Below are 22,743 nucleotides of genomic sequence, written 5' to 3' on the forward strand. Positions count from 1 at the left end.
AGAGGGTGAGGAAACAGTTTTACGCGAAGGCGAAAGTTCGCTTGTTGGACACGGTCTCCAACTGGAAGGGTGACTGGATCGTGAAAGGATATGAGCGTGGCAAACCTGCTGAGCTCACCACGGATGTGTGGGAATGGGATGGCCTCATCCGTTATTGGTGGGATCCTGAGTCCATCAGAATCGCCCAGTCTTGCTATGCCTCCCGTAACACGGTAGATGAGCACGGCCACGGGCCGATGCTTCACTCTACGGGCCAAAAACCCCACGCCGGTGTCCGTTTGGAAATGGTAATTAAATATTTTATTTAATTAAAATTTTAATATATATATATATATGTATATTCTTACATTCTTAAATGTTTTTAGGCCAAAGAGACGGGACAACTCCCGTCTCTTATGCAGCTTTACGGGAGGACCCACAAGAATAAGGCGGGCCAATTTCTAGATGGCAAGTCCGAGCAAATCTTCAACGAATTGGTTGCTTAGGTTGACGACCGCCAGACCCAGCTGACCCAGCAGTCCACCGACGGATTACCCGTCACCTTATCCACGCATGAAGTGGATAAGATTTACGAGGAGGTAAATTTTTTAAAATTTTAATTTTTTTTATTATTCATTTAATTTAACTTTAAATTTTTACTAACAATATTTATTTTTTTGTTTTTAAGGTGGTCCCTAAGAAAAAGGGACGTACATTGGATTGGTTCTGTCAACGATGTTCCGAGAGCGACATCGTCTTATGCTCAGACACGGGAAGATGAAGTCGCTGCGCTGCGTAGAGAGTCCGAGCAGCTGCGTAGAGAGTCCGCTCGGATGCGTAATGAGATGGACTCGACGCGATCTGCGTTCACAGCTCGTATTGGTGGACTCGAGGGCTTCCTGGACGTTGTAGCGGCCACAAATCCGGAATGGGAGTCCTTGTTGAGGAACTTGCGACGACAAAATCCCATTTCAGGCGAGTCATCATCCGACACACATCCCGAGGCGGATGCAGAGAGGAGGAGTGATGAATTCTACCGAGCGATGAACGACTCTTAGTTTTTTTTTCGGCTGTTGAATTATAAATTCAAAACTTATTTATATATAAAATATTTTGGTATTGATTTTTTTTTAAAATTTTAATTTTATTAATAAATTAAATAATTTTAATTATTTTTGTAAATTATATTTTTAAATTCTGTAAAATAAAATAACGAAGTAAATTCATAGCTAATTTACGACCTATTGGCGTGGAAACTTTACGAGGAAATGACGAGAAAAAGTAAACGAGTATTTTACGAGGAAACATTTTCGAGGATATTACGAGGAAAGATAAACGAGTACTTTACAAGGAAATACTCTCGTGGTTATTACGTGTACTTTACGAGAAAAATCTTTCGAGATATTTACGTGTAGTTTACGAGGAACATGGTTCGAGGTATTTACGAGGAAATCTAGCGACCTCCTTACGTGGAATATTTACGTGGTCTTTACGACGAAATGATTACTTCGTCTTTACGACGAAATATTTTCTTCGCTATTTTACGACGAATTGGCGAGGAAATATGTGTTACGACGAACGAGTAACGACAAAACGTGTTTCCTCGCTAATTCCTCGTAAAGCCTCTTTTAAGACGAACTCACGAGGAAAACCGCCCTTGTAAAACTTATGTTTTCTTGTAGTGATGGACTTTTTCTCAAAAAAATAAAAATAAAAATCACATGAACTAGCATTATAATAAAGAAATGACTGTTTTATAAAAGGATTTAATATTTTATGACTCTTAATGAAAATTTTAAATTAATTTATTTATAAAAATACTGCTAAGTACTTTTTCACTTGTTTGAATAAGTCTGTAAAAAAAATTAATAAAGAATATAAATATGTTACAATTATTGATTTACATAATTGTTGGACCTTAATTTACTACTGGAATAACAAGAAGTGTTACTTTTGATATTGTATACATTGTCCAGAATTAAATTTTCAATATTTGTGCACATGATCATTGTAAGATATATATATATATATATATATATTACATTGGGATGGTCTGAAGGTTTCCTTTAGAAGAAGAGTTGACATGCTAGGAATCGATTTTCCTTTGGTGCGAAATTATTAGCTCCATATATGGTCATGCAGATATAGATCCATTACTTATTGTCCATTTGAATATTCGGAGAGAGAGTTTATTTATAGGCTACACCTCCACTTAAGAATTAGTCTGAGCTCTTCTATAGATCTGAGATACTCCCAGGTTAAACAAAAAAAAAACATTCATAATTTAAACCAAGTGGTCTTGGCCTAGTGGTAAAAAGTTCCCGGCTGAAGCTTTCGCCCTAGGTTTGATTCTCTTTGGCCTCTTACCCCTGCCATATTGATGGATTAGTTGCGTACTCGGATGCAAAGTTTCGTGGGATTTGTTTCTGGGTCTAGAAAGCATTTTTCATTTAATTTGCATAATTCTGCCCTTTTCTGGGGATCAAAACCCAAACCTCCTAATATAGAATCATTAATGAACCCTTAGTTAAACCACTGAACCAAGGGAGCTTTAACAACCAAACGCTTTATTTTCACTTTTTGAACTTAATCTATATTTCATTATTGATACATGTACATACTTAGGGGTGGACGTTCGGGTACCCATTCGGGTTCGGTTCGGGTCTATTCGGGTTTCGGGTTTAAAGATTTTAGCCACATTCGGGTATTTCTAAATTTAGATTCAGGTTCGGATAACTCCTTTAACTGATTTTTAAAATTTTAAAATTCATTATATACTTTAAATTTCTCAAAATCTATAAATAAAATATTATATTACATATAAATTTGAATAGCATATGTCAAAATACGTAAAATTAACATATAAATTGGTTTGGTTTGAATATTTTAATAGAGAATCAATAGATATTTCAAGTAGTTTTGGTGTTTTGAGTATATTTTAGCTATTTTTGACATTTACTTTTGACTTTTTGTATATATTTTTAAGTATTTTAGACAACTTAAAAGTATCTTATATATTTTTGATGTTTTTAATATACTTTAAATCTAAAATAATTAATATATTTAGATATATAAATCTATTTCACATACATTCGGATACCTAAATTATTTCAGTTCAGGTCGAGTTCGGTTTCGGTTCTCTGGATACCAAAATTTTGAACCCATTCGGATATTTAATCTATTTCAGTTCGGATTCGGTTCTATTTTTTGGAACAGGTTCGGTTCTGTTTTTCGGATTCGGTTTTTTTACCCAGCCCTATACGTACCCTTATAATTTGGTTATGTAAAAATTAGTCCATTTAAGCATATTACATTTTGACCCATTTTCAACGTTCAACTAATTAAAATATTCATGGCTTATATGAAGTTATGTTTAATATTGTTTAGTTATATACAATCTTTAGAAATTTTCTATGAACGATTATATATAATATGCTTATATATTATCCCACAGTTTTTTTGCTTCTTACTTTGTACATAACACATATACTAACAATTCTAAAAGAATTGCAATGTGTTATTATATATAAATGCATGATTTTGGGGGAATACAAGACATATTTGTATCATTACATTATATAAAATCATGTTTTCATGATGTTTTTATAGTTTATTTATTAATGATAGGTCAAAGGTTATTATTGTTTCATAATTAGTTTAGAATCTATATTCTATTAAAATAAAAAAATTTATCGACTGATTTTTGGATTATTGAAAAAGTTATAACGGTCTAACTAGAATTGATCCCACTTTTCATTCCATACAATTTTTAAATCTAACTAATATGAGTATATATATTTATTTAAATTTAAATTTCAAATTGTTTAACTAATATGAAAATATTAATATATTTATAGAACATACATGAAATTAAGACAATTCCCAAAAACTGCTTCAACTAAAGGAATCTTTAACTTTATTTACCACTTCACCTCCATAGGACAACTTAATTGTTGCAATAATTATTTTTTGCAAAAACTAAGGAAAAGAAAATAAATCGGTTTTGAGAAAAAAAGTTTGGAAAGTAAAATAGCAGTTAGTACATCTTAATATTTATTTTCATTGGTTTACAAGGACATGTGAGAAATCATTTAAAGTTTTACTCACACAATTTAGTTGGAGGATCAATCTAACATTTCGCAAATTGGTTCAAGTTTTTGTCGAAAAAGTAAAATTCATATGATAAACATATATTTAATAAAAAACATACGATAATAAAATAACGTTTTCTTATTGAAACTGAATATTTCATATCAAAAATAAAATTCTAACTTAGTAAAATCGATAAAATATGAAGAATGTTTGATACAAATATAAATATTGAAACTAAATAAGAGTAAACTCTATAAGCATGATACATAGCATATAAAATCTAAAACCAAAAACCAATCAACGACATGCATAGTCAAAATTATTTATCAATTATTAACTGAAATTTAATAAATAATACTGAAACTATAAAAATAACAACTTCACTTTATTTATACTAGTTTTGGTATATTTCAGGCATTTTTACAATTTTTATTTTTGTCATTCATGTTTTGAAATGTCGGTTACAATACAATTAAAAATTAAATGACATTATGAATTAGTGTTTAAATATACATATAGTTAGCAAAATCTAAACAAAGTTAGGTGAAACCAATGTTCTAAAAATAGGTCTAGGCGGACGTAAATCAGGTTTGAACGAAACAATTTTTTCAAACTAATTTATTACAAAATTGATTTAGGTGTTCAAAAAATTGGCCCAGACGTTCGCCTAAAGAATAATTCTCTATGAGGCGCCTAACCAGCGGCTAACGATTTTTTGAACATTGGGTGAAACTGTACAAGTACAGTGAATGATTTATGAAATAGTAAACAAAAAATAGTTAAAAATCAAACTATGGAAAAATAAAATAAAAAACTTAATATTCGTTGAAAAATTAAATGTAGTAAATAAAAATAAAATGAAATTATAACTTAATACTTTTATTCTAGAATTTTGTTAAAATAATTTTAAACTTTTTTAACAAAACATATTATAACCATAAAATTAAATAAAATATAACATCTAGCCGTTTAAAACTCATGAAAAAAAATAAGTTTGTCAACAACGTATAACAATAAAGTTTAAACAGTATCAGCAATTCATATATATTTTTATAAAACTATATTATAAATTAAATAAAAAAAATCTTACATGTACGTACGAATTAGAATCTAGTTTAGTTATTTAAATGGGAAACATACTTGTTGGTATCTTTCCCATTTAAATAACAGACCCTCAAGAAATGAGTACTCATGCTATCAGGCACTTTCAAGCAGTCCTTGGTCATCAATCTCCTACTCTCTTCACACCTCCACACTGGTTCCATGACCTTTCTTCTTACTCGTTCCCCTCACACCTGAGCCAAATCATGCTATCAATTCCGTCTAGTGAGGAGATCAGGTCGATGTTCTTTAGGCTGAATCCGAATAAAGCCCCAGGCCCGGATGGCCTAACCTCAGCGTTCTTCAAGTCATCGTGGGATATCATAGGAGTGGAAGTCATAGCTGCTGTAAAAAACTTCTTCGCCACCAACTTTCTCCCAGCTACAGCAAACGCAATGATACTCTCCTTGGTACCTAAATTCCCTGGAGCATCAAAGATAAGTGACTTTAGACCTATATCGTGCCTCAATACAGTATATAAAGTGGTGTCTAGACTACTTGTCAAGAGACTCAAGCCTCTACTGTCCACGCTTATCTTACCAAGCCAAACGGCTTTTGTGAAAGGTCGACTGTTGGTTGAGAACACAACTCTAGCTGGTGAACTTGTAAATGGATATCAAAAAAAAAGGGAGCTAAAAAGATCACCATTAAAGTAGACATAGCTAAGGCTTTTGATACACTCTCTTGGGACTTCTTGTTCTCTTGCCTTGAAGGGCTACAGTTCCCAGCCAGGTTCATCAGACAACTAAAGGCTTGTGTTTGTACATCAAGCTTCATGGTTGGCTACAATGGGTTGGTGCACGGATTTTTTAAAGGAAAAAGAGGCCTCCTGCAGGGTGATCCACTCTCACCTTACTTATCGCGATGAACTGTCTCTCTCATATGCTGAACAATGCCGCACGCCAGAATAGATTCAGATACCACACCAACTGCTCTCCCCCTAAACTCACTCATCTATCGTTTGCTGATGATCTACTCATCTTCATAGATGGCTCCATCAACTCTGTCCAGCAAGTCCTGCAAGTCTTAAAAGAGTTTGAAATGAGGTATGGTTTGGCAGTGAGTATGCAAAAGACTTGTTTCTATGCTTCAGGAATGACGGGGGTAGAAACAGACCTGATTCAAGCCTCCACTGGAATGAGTCTTGGCTCTCTCCCTTTTCGTTATCTGGGGGTCCCTTTGAACTCCAACAAGCTGTCTCTTGTCAACTGTGAGCCATTGATCCATCAAATCAAAACCCGGTTCTCCTGCTGGTCGGTGAAGTCACTCTCTTTCTCTTGGAGGTTACTTTTTATTAAAACGGTCATTGCAGGAATAACAACTTTCTGGTGCTCTGCATTTGTCCTCCCAAAGGCATGTATCAACCGCATTAATTCGCTGTGTAGTATTTTCCTGTGGAAAGGAGCCATAGAAGGTCACAATTCAGCTCGCGTGTCTTGGGAAACTGTGGTTTTGACAAAAAGACAGGGAGGTCTTGGTGTCAAGGACTTACTTACTTGGAATAGAGCGTGCACTTTGCGTCTCTTATGGCTCCTCTTCTTCAGACCAGAGTCGGTATGGGTGCAGTGGTTCAAAGAGGTGATACTCAAAGGATCTGTGCATAACTACTGGTCAATATCACCGAAGCAATCTTACTCGTGGCTGGTAAATAAGTTGTTGAAGCTAAAGACAGTGGTCTATCCCTTGATCAAGCTACGGCTAGAAAATGGGGAAACTGCAAGATTCTGGACTGATAATTGGACTCCCTTTGGAGATCTTCACACTTTCTTGTCGGGGTATAATTCGAGATTGGGGATTCATCAGCAAGCCACAGTCTCATCGTTATACTCTAATGGATCATGGCAAATTCCGCCTGCAAGATCAGAGGCTCAACTTCAACTATATGCGTATCTAACAACACTGCAGCTGACAGAGAATCAAGATTACTACGAATGGGAAGTCAATGCTCAAGTACTAAGAAGCTTTAAAACAGGTGTGCTATATGATTACCTGACTGAACCGAAACCAGATGTAGTTTGGCATAAGGTGATATGGATATCCAGACCAATTCCTCGACACAGCTTCCATGCCTTGCTTGTAATTCAGAACAGACTACCGACAAGAGACAGACTGATCAGCTGGGGGCTCCAAACTGTGGATCGCTGTCTCCTCTGCAATTCAAATCCAGAATCTAGGGATCATCTTTTCCTCTCCTGCAATTACAGTACTGACTTGTGGAATATTATAGCTAGGAGACTGCATATTCGGTCTATCACGACTTGGCAAGACACTCTGGATCAGATGCTGTCGCTTCCACCTCCAGTTCATCAGAGAAACCTCACTCTCCAAGCTTGGCAATCGACTCTTTACTGGCTATGGACAGAGCGTAATGCACGACTTCATTCAAACACCTTCAGGTCAGTGGACCAGCTCTTCAAATTGATTGACAGGCAGCTTAGGAACAAGCTCCAAAGCTTTAGAGAAGAAAACCCAGCTCGATCTTCGCTCATGATGCAGAGCTGGTTACGCTTCTCGTGATCACCGACTCCTCGTTCTCGACAAATCAACCATTCCCCGTCACTACCTAATGGGCTTCTATGGGTTTACCAAACTAAGGAAATTGGGCCAACTTGCTTGTTATGTGTTTTAAGATTAAGCAAAAATTAGCGCTTAAGGGCTTTTGTAAAACTTTTTATGTTTTTATTTAAATTAAGAAAGCAGTTTTCAAAAAAAAAAAAGATACTTGTTGGTTTCTAAAACGGTTGTATGTCTTATCTCATCGTGTGAGTCGGTCAAGACATCCATCGAAAATAACTTAAAATGAGTATAAAACAAAAACTATCGATGAATTTTCAGCAATATGTTTCAAAATCTGTTAGAAATTCGAGCGTCACTGCATCAGTAATAAATTACAAAATCGTCGAAAATTGACCAGCTTGTAATGAAAGATAAAGCAGTGGTCGCCACCACGCTATTTCTACCTTGGTTTCAATGTTTTACTAGTAAAAAGCAAAAAGGACAAACACAAATTGGAGTCTCTTTAGGATTTTCAATTGTACACTGAATTGTATTATTTCGTTTCTAAAGTTTATGGATTTTAAGAGAATATAAATTATAAAATTTTAACAAAAACTATATTCCAAAATCTGATGTCATGATGATTTCTGTATCAGCATTGTTCTTTTGATTTTCAGCCTCTTTTTACAGAAGAACCTCTATAAATTAATAATATTGAGACTTTGAAATTTAATTAATTTATACAGATATTAATTTACAAAAGTTTACTTGTTTAGATTTTTTATTTTAAGATATATTTATTACAAAATAAAATATATATATTTGATTTTAGTGTATAGATATTAATTGTTATTTTATAAAATTTGACAGCTATATTAATTTTATTATATTATTTGGTGTATACAATATATATTGCATAGAATTTAAATATGGTTTTAGATATAATATTACTAAATCTCATCAAAAATATATTAAAAGTTAAGAAAATATAAAAATAATTCCATTGAGAATATAAAACAAAAAATATAGTAATAGGTTCTTACTTATATAAAATATGTATATATAAATTATTAATTTATAATTTTAATGGGATCATATATTTACATAGAAATTTCTAAAAAAAAATATTATCTTATTATTTTATCGATTTGTATCAAATTTTGAACCGGTCCAAGTTGGGACCGAAAAAATTTATTAATTTATAGAGATTATTAATTTATCGAGTATTAATTTATAGAAGTTTTTTTTTGTCTGGTTAATTATGCTATTACAAATTATGAGAAACATTACATAGACGATATTACAGCCGATAATTTTACCTGCCTTATGAGGATTCACGTCTGACTGCATCACCCTGAGTAGCTCTATGAGATTCATTCCTGACGGTACTCCTTGCGCCATGCTGAAGATCTCTTGTAAGCATTTTCTCTAATTTTCTGCATAATTCACCTTTTCCGGGAATTGAAACTCAGACCTCTTCCTGTAGAAATTGCGTTGTCTGGGGTTTGAACCTCAGACCTGGGTGTAGAAGCCTTTAAACCTTGACCATTAGGCCACGGTGCTTCCACATTTATAGAGGTTCTGCTTATAGTTTTGGAATGTAAAAAATTTAGACCTCCAAGAAAAAAATTAAACAAGCACATAAGTTGGAATAAAAAACATTTGTTATACATCTATATAAGACTACTTGATAAGGTAATTCCACTCATCAAATGATTTTCATTCCAAACATTGATTAGAATTCTCCAGTGGGATATTTAAAGTGCAATAATCAGATCTCGCAATGATGTGGGTGAAAACTGATCAAAGATCAGTATATGAATTAAAATGATCAAAGATCAGTATATGAATTAAGTTGTTTTAACGATAACTGATAGAGGTTTAGAATGTGTTAAAAAGGAAAAGTTAGGGTCGCTCGAGGTTTTCCTTTTGTGACATCAAAAAAGTTATTCGATTATTCCAGCTTGAAGTGGTATGAGAGTCCTGACCATAATATAATAATTGATAAAAATTAGATTCCTATAAAAAGCTCAAGCAATATTAGCTTACATGTCTGATATCTGGTTATATGCTTTTGGTATGTGCATGATCTTGAAGTCCTAGAATCTTTCTCAAATTAGTGATAACTCTACTAGTTCTGTTAAAAATCTTGGCCAAAACGATAGATCTTGAATTATTGAAATGATATCCTTGCGGTATGTTCTATAGTGCTGACATGTTGTGTGTTAAAGCATATTCTTTCTTTTTTTTCTGCTAAAATGTAATAAGTATTCATTAATGAAAATGATAGTTGTTACAGGTTACTTAAGCCGCAAAAAAAGTGGAAAAAGACATACGGAACAAACATTAGGATTAAAATCCGATGAACAAATTTTAATGTTAAAGCATATTCTCCATGTACCAATAAGAGAATATAATTTCTGCATGCAACTTAGGTGATAATCGTCTCTCTTTGTTTCAGAACCTTAAAGAGTTTATGTTTTCCAAATTCTTCTAGCCATATCCAATCATACTCACTATATTTTGATTCTAAATTCCATAATCCATCTACTAAATAAATACTCTGCAAGCATAAACTTGTGCATTATGTATCTGGTGTAGTGGCTGTGCATTTTCTGAAGCCCCTGAGTTACCATCAAACCATGCATGACATTTACGTTGGGCATATCTAATTAGCTCCAGCGGATCACCTTTTATTCCTCTGAACATTTTATTATTTTGGGCTTTCTAGAAATACCAAATAATCCAAAAATATGGGTCTTTGTCTAACCCCATATATACTATTTGAGTCTTCCTCCGGAACAAATAATCCAAATTTGAGTAGACACTTGATATTGAAAAAATGTTCGGATACCGAGGGCCAAGTTTGTATGGATGGTGGGCATTCAAAGATCGCATGTTAACCGATTCGTTAGGTTCTCCACATCTCAAGTAATGATTATCATATCACATATGACGGCATATTAAATTCCTTGTAACGAATAAATATCATGATACCATCTGTCAAATTAGATGACACATTTTTTATGGAGCATTGATTACCATTAAATCAAGTGTCTAACAAAGAATATTTTGTGTGATCCAATACCCTGATTTAACTGTGTACATACCATTTTTGGTATAACTCCAACTATATTTGTTATCTCTATTGGATTGGCTTATGGACAAACTCCGAATAAGTGGTATATCTTCGTGAGCCACCAAGTTTTCTAACATGTCGACATTCCACTCTTTTAGTGAACCATGAACAAATTCATTCTTGGATGAACCATAGGTACCGCTGGTCGAGTTGGCCTAACAGATATCGTAGGGATCCATGAATCTTCCCAAACTCGTACATGGTAACCCGAATGCAGCTTCTGTATAATGCCTAGAGACAATTGTGTTTTTCATGTCATCAAACTCGTCCAGACATAGAAAAGAGATTCATGTTATGCTGTCCGCAAAGGAAAGCATAGTCAATGATACTTTCCACGGAGAACTCTTGCAGGAAAAGAATATGGAAATTGTATCAATCTCAACAATTGATTTTCTAGTAAAGCTAGATTAAATTCATGAATTAATCTGAATCCATTGCTGCCTTCATCTTTTGGACTACAAAGTTTCTTCCACTTCGCTTTGGATTTGAGTTCCACGAGAAACGTGCAATGCCACTTGTTAACTTTTCACAAATCTCCAAAGATAATAGAAAACTATACATGTCATACGTTGTAAGTGATAATGCTATATCTTAAATAAGAATTTCCTTTACACCTTTTGTTAGCCATCTAGCTGATCATCCATTAAGTCTATAATCAAGTCTATCTTAAAAAAAAAACAAATAATCTGCACTTTGATTCACTTATTTCTTCTGGAATTCATAGATAAGTAACCCATTCCTCTTTTATTATCAACTAGGGCAAAACCCGTCCTACGGCGGGTAAACAAATATACAAAAAATTAAAATATATAATTCATTTTGAACTAAATATAAAATTAATTTTTATATTTTTAACATGATAATTTGTCTATTTGACTATTTAATTAAGAAATCAAAAACGTAATTAATTATTAAAATTTATTGTTTTAAATTTCGTTCAAATTTAACTTCTAATGACTTGTCATCTCGATTATTTTTAGCAAAGAAACATTTAACCAATAGTTGTTGTAAGTTGTAACATTAATGTAAATCTAAATTTTTTTTGTTTCTTATACTCTTTTTTTTTTTATAAACCCTATCGGGTGATCCGGTCGGTCTCAGGAGGAACGCACTTAGTGCTACAGAGTGGGGCGTTCCTCCCGAGTGGACTGGCTACTACACTGCAAGATCTAGAGTTTGGAATACCTTCCGACTAATGCCAGGGGGTGAACCGATCGTCTATTACCATCTTAAATTATCTTTCAGTATTATTCACAGACATTGGAGACTCAGCATGTGCCGACTTTAAAAGATTGTCTTTTTTTTCCAAATACAAATCTTTCGTTTTATTTTATTTTTGATTCTTGATTTTTTTTGCAAAAAATCTCAAATTCGTACGATCATATTTTGAAGTGTAAGATGTGTCAAAAAAAAAAAGTCTCTCTGGGTGACTCAGAGACTTTAGAAAGAAATATTCATGCATAGAAGAATTTGGAAGTCGTTTCTAGTTCTACCAGTCATATTATTCGGTAATAGATTTTATATTGGACTGATTTCTTAAAAGTCCATTTTATACTGAACCTAACAGGATTATTCATGGATGAAATATATATATATATATATATATATATATATATGTGTGAAAATTATTTTTATCAAATGTAAAATGTATTTAAATATTTTCTCTTTTGGTCAAGATATTTTTTTTTTGTCGGGTGGCATATTTTGTTTTTGACGAGTAAAAGGTAATTGTAGCTATCTCATTGTGGATGTTATATTTGTGAATGGATTTTATAGTTGATCTCAGAATGTGCGTCCATCTCAAAACATGAACATCTTGGATAGAGAAATATCTTCATAGTGATTTAGGGAAGGCAGTAGCTCTCAAAGCTTTCATCATTTCAAAAACAAAATGCATATGTTTTTTAATTATATTCGTCAAGCAGTAACTTAATCTGATATTAAATAGGTTTCTTCCTTCTTTTTTTTCTTGAATACAAAAAGGTTTCTAACTTATTTTATTTTCTTAGTATATGAAATTGGTGTTTATCAATTTTTTTTTAAAAAAATTGGTGTTTATTAAACCCTTATCCAAAGCCATTGGAGTTGTTTCTGTTTTCTTTATAAAAAAAAGGTTTTGATGTTTATAAATGGCTTCCATTAGAGACTGAGTAGATTACCTTCTAAGTCAATTTCAGTTCGAATAAAAAAAGAAGAAGAGGTTGTTTGGCAACTAACAAAAGAATTTGATAACACCACAAGAGTAAAGATCTCTATACAATTAAAAAATATCGTTGATATGTTGGGAGAACATGCACATAAGGTAATGGTCAAAAGCGAATTCAAACAAAAAGGCAGCAAAAGAAAATTTGTGTTGTTCTAATAAAATGATACGGCATGATGTCTTCCCGGGTAGATCATCTCACAAAAAAATTAAATAACCTAGAAGTCTCTTCCGTGTCTGAACCACCGACCACAACCGGGTGCTTTGTATTTATGGACCTAGTGCCATGGATGATGTGATTCTCCGTATATGCTTGGTATACAAAAGGTCCCTGGTCACACCTTAAGAGAGCTTTGTTGTCACAGCTCCAGCTCCAGGAATATCGTCACCAGGATAATCTGTCTCAGGAAAACCACTGTCAGCATTGATGTTATCAACTCATAGCTTATTTCCCCCATTAGTTGCCGGTTCTTGTATCATAGACAACTCACTCACACACGTTGTTATCGTTCTTCCTAATTTTGTGACCTTTTGCTCTGCATCTTCCAGCTCTCTATCGAGCTTCCAACAGCATGATCATTTTCTGAAAATTGAAAACTGCAAGATCCAAAAACATGTAACGACCATCAAAACAGCTTGAGAGCTACAAAGCAGAAACCAGTAAAAGATTCAACAACTAAAAATATTCAAAAGCTAAAGAATTTAGATACCTGCTCTCATCCTTTTAGAAGATTAATTTTTTCATAAAGAGAAATCAATATACCAGAGGTAAATCTTCAAGGCTTCAAGCACCAGTCAGAAAACCAATCTACATGTCCAAGAGGAACATTTTTATCAATTAGATTCACACAAAAAGAAACAGAGAACAAAAATGAAGAGAAGAAAAGTATAAGATAACATCGGAGTTAAAGAAATCAGTTATACAGCTTACATAAGTGTGGCAAGGTCACAGACAAAGCTTTAAACTTTCTTGCAAAGCTTTTGTTCAAAAAAAAAAAAACAATCAGTCGCATGTTCACATGAATATCAATAAACAATATGAATGTGCAGGGTATGCTTTCGAGAATGGATTCAGTCAACTTAATCTTCCTATCCAACTTACCAAGATCCTCAGTAGCTAATGTTCACAAATCACACGTAAAGGAAAAAGTCAATCCACAAGATACTTGAAAGCTCACAACTTGCAACCAAGAAAGATCGCTGGTTAGCCATTTTCTGGATATAAGTCTATTGTCTTGTTTAGAGGGAATGAGAAGATGGTTTTCATAGAAAAAACTTACCTTTTTATAATCGAGATCCCACCTCCTTGCATGATAAAGCTCGCATTCAAGGTTGATCGTGAGTGATGATTTAAGAAAGAATTTAAGATGGGGAATCTGTAACTGGTATAAATTAACAATAAGAAGCTGAAACATCTCTTAGAATTTTGGTTCTGTCTCATTCTCGAATGGGGGAGACGAAGCAAAAAGAAATCCAAAGACGTTCAACGCCGCCTTTCCAATTGGAAAAACACCTTGATGGATTGGCATAATCGAACAAAAAGAAGGCCCATGTCAAATAAAAACCCATGTAACAAATAGTTTAATGAAGTGCTGGGTTTCACTTAATAGGGACACGTGTCGGCTTGTCGGCGCGCGAATTAATGACGTGGCTGTCGACGTGTATAGTCTAGGAGGGATTCAAGTTCTTCTTTATATAATTAGATACCCAAAATGAATTCTTGCTTTATGGTCTCAAAAACTCTTTTTTGTTAGGGTCATTTCAGGTTTAGAAGAACTTTTTGTTTTTTTGATAAACTATATCAGCTGATCCAGCCGGTTTTAGGAAGAACACATTTAGTGCTATAAAGTGGACTGGCTACCATACTACCTGACCCGAGTTTGGAGTACCTTCCGATTAATGCTAGAATGTGAATCGATCATCAGTTACGATCTATCGTGTAAACTATTTGGGCAAAAACTCAAACTCAGACTTGCCAAATAATGATAATTTAGTTAGAAGAACCTATTTATCAAGGTTTTATCTATTATTTATCTATTATTAATAAAAATTTATCTATTATTTATTTTGAGACACAAACGTTTTGTACTTATAACAAGAGAATGATGGCGTATCCTAGGTAAATAGGGTTTAGGTAAATAACCAAAATTAAAGGAAATATTGCATGCAAATTAAACAAATTCGGATTTATACCATAGATTATTTTGATAGGGCATATATGAGCGATTGAAATGTTCGATGATAGTTTCCAGCATATTTTAAATAGACATCATTGTATACAGTATATGCTTAAGGGGTTAATAGATAGATTATGATTTGAGCTATGACCATCACTAGTTTCAGCCGATTATCCGTCGATCACTTCAAGCTCTATGTGCAGCGTGCAGAGATTTGAACTTTGTTTTTGGCAAAGGTCTACCTATCAAACTATATCTCTTCTTGGGCATATATTCGGTAGTATGCTTATAAGTCAAATAAGAAAATACATTAGTAGTTAGTTATGATGATTATTTCATTACTTAGAAAATGAAAAGGAAAGGGAAAGGAAAAACTTATAATGAAAATTTGCTACCACCTATCTTTCCGCTCACTTGGAAGAAATTTCCAGCTGGACTACTGACCCCAGAAGTATGCCTGCCATGTTATTCGGATGAAAGCATGTACAAAGGTATCTACACCGAAACTGAAAAAGAGACAGAAGCACAATACAATACAAGATGGACACATGAGTGCAGACAAGGTGTAGGTATTCGGTGTCCCGTTTGGGTTCGGTTTGGTTGATTCTAATTTTTGGTAGTACGCTCATAAGTCTCATTCGGGTTTTACTAATTTTTAGATCAGATTTGTCCGCTTCCTTCCGGATTCAATTCAGATCGGGTTGTAAACTATGTTTGAACTCCTAAAAATCTTTTAAAACTAACGAAACTGAAAAATACTCAAAATATATAAACTATTTAAAAATCTAATTAAAATAGTTAATATATTTAAACTAACAAAAAAAGTATTCAAAATAACAAAAAAATACAAAATTTCTAAATTACCTTAATATATGTAAAAATTCATAGATTAAACTAATTCGGATGTTTTCGTATCTTAATACCAATTTTGGTTCAATTAGAATTGTACCCAAACCTTAATATACCTAGCTCTTAGTCTCCATACAGGTATCTTTATAACGATTCTGATTTGGTTTCGTTTTTTTTTTTTGTTTGCATTCAGTTCGGTTTTCAGATTTTGTTAAAATGCTCAGGCTTAATGCAGACTTTAGAAAGGTACTTGCGATAACTCCATTGATTTTCCTTGAAAATGTGAAATTAACATAAGACATATTAAAAAAAAACATAATATAACTAAAGTGAACAGAAGACACTGAAAAAGAAACAGACCGAATTTAGACGGACACTTTAGACGGACATATGACCGGATTTACCAAAGTAAATGTCAATAATTGCTATATTAAGTGAGTAAATTAATGGAAATGGTAAATATGATTTCTAACTATAGAAAACAAAAAGGAATGATGAACAATCCTGTGTAACGGAAACACGAGTAATATATAGTCCATCTGAAACGTTAAATCCAAATCAAAATCCTAATTAACATAATACAATAATCAACTTAAACTCTTACTGTGTAAATTTAATACATGTAAATAATAAACCCCAAATTTATAAGTATAATAAAGAGATGAAAAGAAAATATTAACCTAACTTTCATGATTCAATTATATTGTACAAATTCATTTGTTCAGATAAATGTGGAATTTGTTTAGATAGGTGGGGCAGCGCGCTGCGGATGAATCACTTACTTATATATTTTAAATAAAAATATTAGACATTTTATTATATATTTATATTGAACACAAACTAAAATAAAGTTCAAAAGTGAACAAAATTTGTAATTATTGCTTGAAATCTTTAGATCTATGGTAATTATATTCTCACTAAATATAGAACTGTGAGTTGCACGGATTTTATGGAAAAATTATCAAAAATGACTTAGAATTGATTTTGAATACAAAAAACACCTCAAATTCAATCAAATTCAAAAATAATTCAAAAAGCTAGTGAAATTACAACAACATCCTTATGACCAAACAAATAACATGTATTGAGTTTTACCATTATAACCCTCTGCGTGAGAATAACATGTATTGAGTTTTACAATTATTCTTTGTAACTCTTCTCTTCTCGTTCGGTAGATCTTAAATATAATTTAATTTTTTAAAAAAATATATATTTTGATGGGGAAAAAAATGATATCATGTAATAATAAACATTTTTAAATGATGTAAATTTAGTTTTACTAAAATTGAATTATTTTCAACATAGTTGAGTGAATGTTGAGTCATGATAGTCTTTGGTTTAGGGTTTGGTAACAAATGTTGTAGTATTGTTAGTATTTTTAGGGTTAGATTTTGAAATCTTATCTTTTTTTTTTTAATTTGACATCTACGTGTTTAGTGAGTAATAACTAGATTTAAACACTTTCTAAGTATCTTTTAAGTTTAAAGAAGTATTTTTTGCTTCTGACATATCTTGTCTAAATTTTAGTAGAATTTAGGGTTTCCGCCAAAATTTTAGAATTATTTAGGTTTCCCGCCTAAATCGAAGTCTTCTGGGAGAAGCCTTCTTATGTATTAGATCTTAAAAGTAATTAATAAATTTTATAAAAAAATATTTTGAAAAGGAAAAAAATCAAAATCATGTATTAATAAACATTTCTAAGTTATGAAAATTTAATTTTCCTAAAATTGAATTATTTTTAACATAGATAAGTGAATGAAGATCAAATCGTGATAGCCTTTGGTTTATGATTTGGTAACATATGTTATAGTATATTGTTGGTGTTTTTATGGTTAGATTTGAAATATTATCTTTTGATTTTTTTTTTAATTTGACATATATGTGTTTAGTGACTATCTAATAATTTGATTTAAGCATTTTCTAAGTTTCTTTTAAATTTAAGGAAATGTTTTTTGTTTACTTATTTGATTATAGGGTGTGGAAGACTCTCAGAAGACTTTGGTTTAGGGTTTGGTAAGATATGTTATAGTATTGTATATATTATAGTATTGTTTGTATTTAGGGTTAGATTTTGGAATCTTAACTCAAAAAATTTTACTTACATGTGTTTAGTTTTGTGTATATGAAACACTTTATATAAGATGATTTTAAGTTTAATGAATTGTGCTTTGCTATTTAGTTAGTTATTTGATTAGGTTAGGGTTTGAAAGACTTCTACAAGACTTCCTAAGAAGTTTTCTGACATATTCCCACCTGAATTTTTGTAGAATGTAGGTTTTCCATCTAAAATTTAGTAGAATTTATGTTTTCCGTCAAAAACAAAGTTTTCCAGAACTCTTTTCATGTATTAGATCTTAAAAGTAATTTATAAAATATATTTGATAGGGAGAAAAATCAAAATCATGTAAATATAAACATTTCTAAATGGTGTAAATTTAATTTTACTAAAATTGGATTATTTTTAACATAGATGAGTGAATGTAGATTGAGTCATGATAGTTTTTGGTTTAGGGTTTGATAACATATGTTATAGTATTGTTGATTTTTTTACGGTTAGATTTGAAAATCTTAACTTAAAAGAAAACAATTAAATTTGGCATATATGTGTTTAGTTTTGCGTATATTAAACATTTTAAATTTTGATTTTAAGTTTAATGAAGTGTTTTTTTTTGCTATTTAGTTAGTTATTTGATTTTAGGCTCTTAGAAGACTTTCCAAAAAGTCTTATGTACCGAAAATATTTAACTTAATTTGAATTTTTGTTTCCATATATAAAGAAAATTTACACATTCTCTTTGTTCCTCTCAAATGGCTGCAAAGAAAAATGTAATGTTTCTTACTCTAAAACTCTCCAACCTCTCTCTAATCTCTTTGAACATCAAAACACCAAACTTTAAATCTATTTCTCATTTTTTTTCTTATGTCTTCTCATTAATTTATCTTCTTTTTGCAGGTTTTTCATTATATGGTTCTCATCTTTCACTCATTCAAACTAGATCTATAAATTTTGGATATGTATTTTTGTGTGTTTTACATATTAGATTCTAAAAAGCTATAGATTCAACCTAATGTTACTGTTTTGTTTATTATTTAAACATAAAAATTATATTTTTGAAGTTTGTCTGTATTTTGAAGCTATTTGAATGTTTTTGAATTTGCAGGTTTTTCAGATCTAGACAGACTTTGAAAGACTTTTCAGAAGACTTCTCGGAAGATTTCTTGGAAAGTTTTCTAAAGCATTTTATGTTAGAAGACTTTCCACGAAGTCTTCGGGAAGTCTTCCGCCCAAAGTGGTACAATTTTTTGATATATATTTTTTGCGTTTTATATATTAGATTCTAAAAAGTTATAGGTTCAACCAAACGTGATTGTTTTGTTTATTATTTAAGCATAAAAAAACATTTTTTAAGTTTTCTCTGTTTTAAAGTCATTTGAATGTTTTTGAATATGTAGATTTTTCAGATCTGAATCAGACTTTGGAAGAATTCTAAGAATACTCTCAGAAGACTCTCGGAAGACTTAGTGGAAAGTCTTCTAATTTATTTTATGCTAGAGATTTCCCACGAAGTCTTCAGGAAGTCTTTTGCCCAAAGTGGTACAAATAGATGATGTCAAATGGATTTCAATCTTATCTATGTTGAATAATGATATCTAGCTCCATGTGTAATAGTTTTGTTTATGGTTTGTTTTATGATTTGTGCAAATTATAAAAATCATCTCTAGCTCTTTGGTCACTATTCATACCCTAAATTTGTGCAAATTAATCAAAAATGTAAAATAACCAGGTTTTGCATATGGTTAATAGTTCGATTTAATCTGTTTTACTAAAAAAAATTATGTTAGTTCCAATCGGTGAAAAGTTACGTAACCAAACACATAATTCAAAGTCATATTTTATGTGAACAAAATAATAATTTAAATCAAAATAATTAAAACGTATTACATTTTTTGTCACTTAATGTTTCACTTCGTATAACTATTTTACTAAATAAAAAATTCTTTTTATTTCCTTTATTTTAGCCAAATATATAGAAAGAGTTTTTTTTTTAATTTATTCACAGAATCCGTTCGATATGGACATTCAAGTATTCATTCAGGTACAAGTTGTTTATCTCGGGATCAATTTTTTTGGGTTTTGAAATTAGGCTCCGCTTGTATATTATAAATTTATGTGTGGGGTTCGAATTGAGTCATCCGGGTCTGAATGATTTTTATTCTAATGTGTAGAAACATAAAAATATCTAAATAACTAATGTATTTGAAACGGATTCGGATATTTATACCAAAAATAATCTTATTACCCGATACAGTCTAGATCTTTTGAATACAATTAGTTATATGGCGACACATCTAAAATATATAACACTAATCATCAAAAATGAATATAGATGTACAAAAACGTAAAAATAAATAGCCGTGCATGCAAGCGGGTCAACTCTAGTTTATCTTATTACCTATGATATATTTCAAACATGTCACCATTTCAAAATTTTAAGTGCCATGTGTAGAGATAATGTTAATTATTAAGTTTAAATAACTAAACTTTATATCTTATTACTAACTTTAGGATAGAAAAGAGAGAGAGAGAGAGATAGAGAGAGAGAGAGAGAGAGAGAGAGTTTTGTTGTCTCTAACTGTAAATGGAAGCTAGGCTCGAAACAATTCACAGAAAACACATGAAACAAACCGTCGTATGTGAATGTAAAACAGACCCATAAGATTGATTTACGTATTCGCTATCATATAAAAAGAGCCTATTCTTATTAAAGAAACAGAGCTGTCTGAATGCAAGTACCCTCCCTGAAGGGAAAAATATGAAGGAGAAGAGAGATGAACAGAGACCTTTACTCACTCTTCGTGACATAATTCATCAAGAAGCTTCTGCGTCGCTTCATTAACCTCAACCTTTTCCATCTTCAGACGCTGGCGCATAGCAGGATGACTCTTTCCTGCTGCTGCATACGTTCTTACCAATGATTCAAAGATCTCTGCACCTATACTATCATCAGTTCCCTTCTTTAAAATCTCCAACAAATTCTCAGCTCCATTAACATCTTTCTTTTCCTCGAACTGGATCATTAAACTACTGATTGCTTCCTGTGATGGTAACCACTTACCACCATCTCCTTTGCCTATGGAAACTGCCTTAGATATACACTCAAGTGCGTGAGCCGTATCACAACTCTTAACATAGTAATCCATGAAGATCTCCCACGTTTTAGCATTGGGCTTTCCTCCTCTTCTCGGAGCTTTCTCCTTGAGCTCTTTTGCTTTTTCGATGAGACCTTCTTTTGCATAAGCTCCAATCATCACATTCACAACCCTGATGTCATAAGTAGTACAGTTAGCTTGCCATTCCTTGAACAGTGTCTCCGCACCAGTTACATCTTTCAAGTTCACCAGCACTTGTATCATGTTCAAATAAGCTACATTTGAGGTTTTCGGCATAGCCAGCCTCAACGAACGCCAAATCCTATAAACCTCAGTCAGTTTCCCAAGTCGTCCATACAATGTAATAAGAAACTGATACGCCTTAAAATCCCTGTCCGTGTTTTTCATCTCAAGTTCTTGAAGTGCCTTCTCAGCCTTCTCAGACAGTCTCGCATCAACGTATATAGACGCCATATTGCTGTATGTAGTCCAATCTGGAGCAACTCTACCATCTCTGTTCATCTCCTCAATGACTCTCTCGACACCAGAAACATCATCAGTAGCAGCCAGTGCCCTCATCCAGACATTGTACGTGTAAGAATCAGGCATGACATTCTCAGCCTTCATTTCTTGAACCATCCCCGGAACCCTCTCGGCCTGTCCCGTCTTTGTGTAAAGAGTCATGAGGCTGTTATAGGACATGGAGCTAACAGTAATGTTGAGCTCTTTCATCTTGTTGAGAAGACCGTCTGCTTTCTCAGTCATCAACTCCTTGCAGTAGCAGTTCAAAAGAGACGCATAGGTGAGCTCGGTTTTAGATGTTTCCGGGAGATTGACGAAGTAAGTCTCCCCAGCAGCGATTCCACGAGCTTTGGCGACGAGATCGAGATGGATTGCTTGATCACGCACCGTCTTGTTCAAACCTCTATGTTCCATAACTTCAGATAGCTGCAAAAACCCAAAAAGACTCTACATTTGAATCTCACAATAAAAAATCACCTAGTTCAAGAGAATCTTTATCCGCTTCAATACCAGTGACTAACTTGTTCGTAATGAACACTTAAACCCTAAACCTAAACTTGTTCGAAAATGCGATACCTTGAGAGCTGGGTAATAGAGGCCGCGGCTTCGGAGCTTCTTGATGGTATCTCCGACTTCCCATTTGAAGACGTGCTTAGTGCCCTTTAGGAATTGATTCAGCTGCTGACGCACACTCACCTCTGATCCACCGTCCTTGAAGAGACGGTGGTATAGAGGTTCCTCGAGGTACTTCTTCGTCGATCTCTTTACGATGTCTCTCGGTCGGCTCAAATGTCGCAACGCCATTTTCCCCCGTCGTAATAGACTGTCGAGCTTGAGAGGAATGGAGGAGATGAAGACAGACTATGGATCTTTTAATGGGCTTCATGGTTCATTGGCCCATAGTAGCAACTATACATATTTGGACCAAGTTGTTTTTTTTTTTTTTTATCAACGCCTTCAAAGAAGCTAGTGAAATCTCGAGCTGGGAGGAAAAAAAAGAAGAAAACTAAAACGAAATAGGTTGACAAAAGAAA

At 32.8% G+C, this 22,743-nt stretch overlaps 2 protein-coding genes and 1 long non-coding RNA gene across 7 annotated transcripts; 1 reads left to right on the forward strand and 2 right to left on the reverse strand.

The window, feature by feature from the left end:
• The first annotated feature begins 6,036 nt into the window (after positions 1 to 6,036).
• Positions 6,037 to 7,689, forward strand: LOC106336482. The gene has a single exon (XM_013775321.1). It carries the CDS (start codon positions 6,037 to 6,039, stop codon positions 7,687 to 7,689), a length of 1,653 nt encoding a protein of 550 aa, XP_013630775.1.
• A 5,374-nt stretch (positions 7,690 to 13,063) lies between these two features.
• Positions 13,064 to 14,515, reverse strand: LOC106294741. 5 transcript variants are annotated; one of them, XR_001260905.1, is made up of 5 exons: positions 14,291 to 14,515; positions 14,113 to 14,190; positions 13,942 to 13,988; positions 13,721 to 13,818; positions 13,064 to 13,607 (listed from the first exon to the last, which is right to left on the reverse strand). It is a non-coding gene; the product is annotated as an uncharacterized LOC106294741 (long non-coding RNA). The 5 variants fall into 5 exon arrangements; XR_001260906.1 differs by having other exon boundaries at positions 14,113 to 14,210; positions 14,291 to 14,305; XR_001260908.1 differs by having other exon boundaries at positions 13,774 to 13,818; positions 14,113 to 14,515.
• Positions 14,516 to 20,698: 6,183 nt separating this feature from the next.
• LOC106308286 (pentatricopeptide repeat-containing protein At1g60770-like) lies at positions 20,699 to 22,537 on the reverse strand. The gene is made up of 2 exons (XM_013745467.1): positions 22,286 to 22,537; positions 20,699 to 22,135 (listed from the first exon to the last, which is right to left on the reverse strand). Exons 1-2 carry the CDS (start codon positions 22,511 to 22,513, stop codon positions 20,885 to 20,887), a joined length of 1,479 nt encoding a protein of 492 aa, XP_013600921.1. The 5' UTR covers positions 22,514 to 22,537; the 3' UTR covers positions 20,699 to 20,884.
• Positions 22,538 to 22,743: the final 206 nt, after the last annotated feature.

The sequence above is a fragment of the Brassica oleracea genome, chromosome C1 (genome assembly GCF_000695525.1).
Source record: "Brassica oleracea var. oleracea cultivar TO1000 chromosome C1, BOL, whole genome shotgun sequence".
Taxonomy (NCBI): Eukaryota; Viridiplantae; Streptophyta; class Magnoliopsida; order Brassicales; family Brassicaceae; genus Brassica; species Brassica oleracea.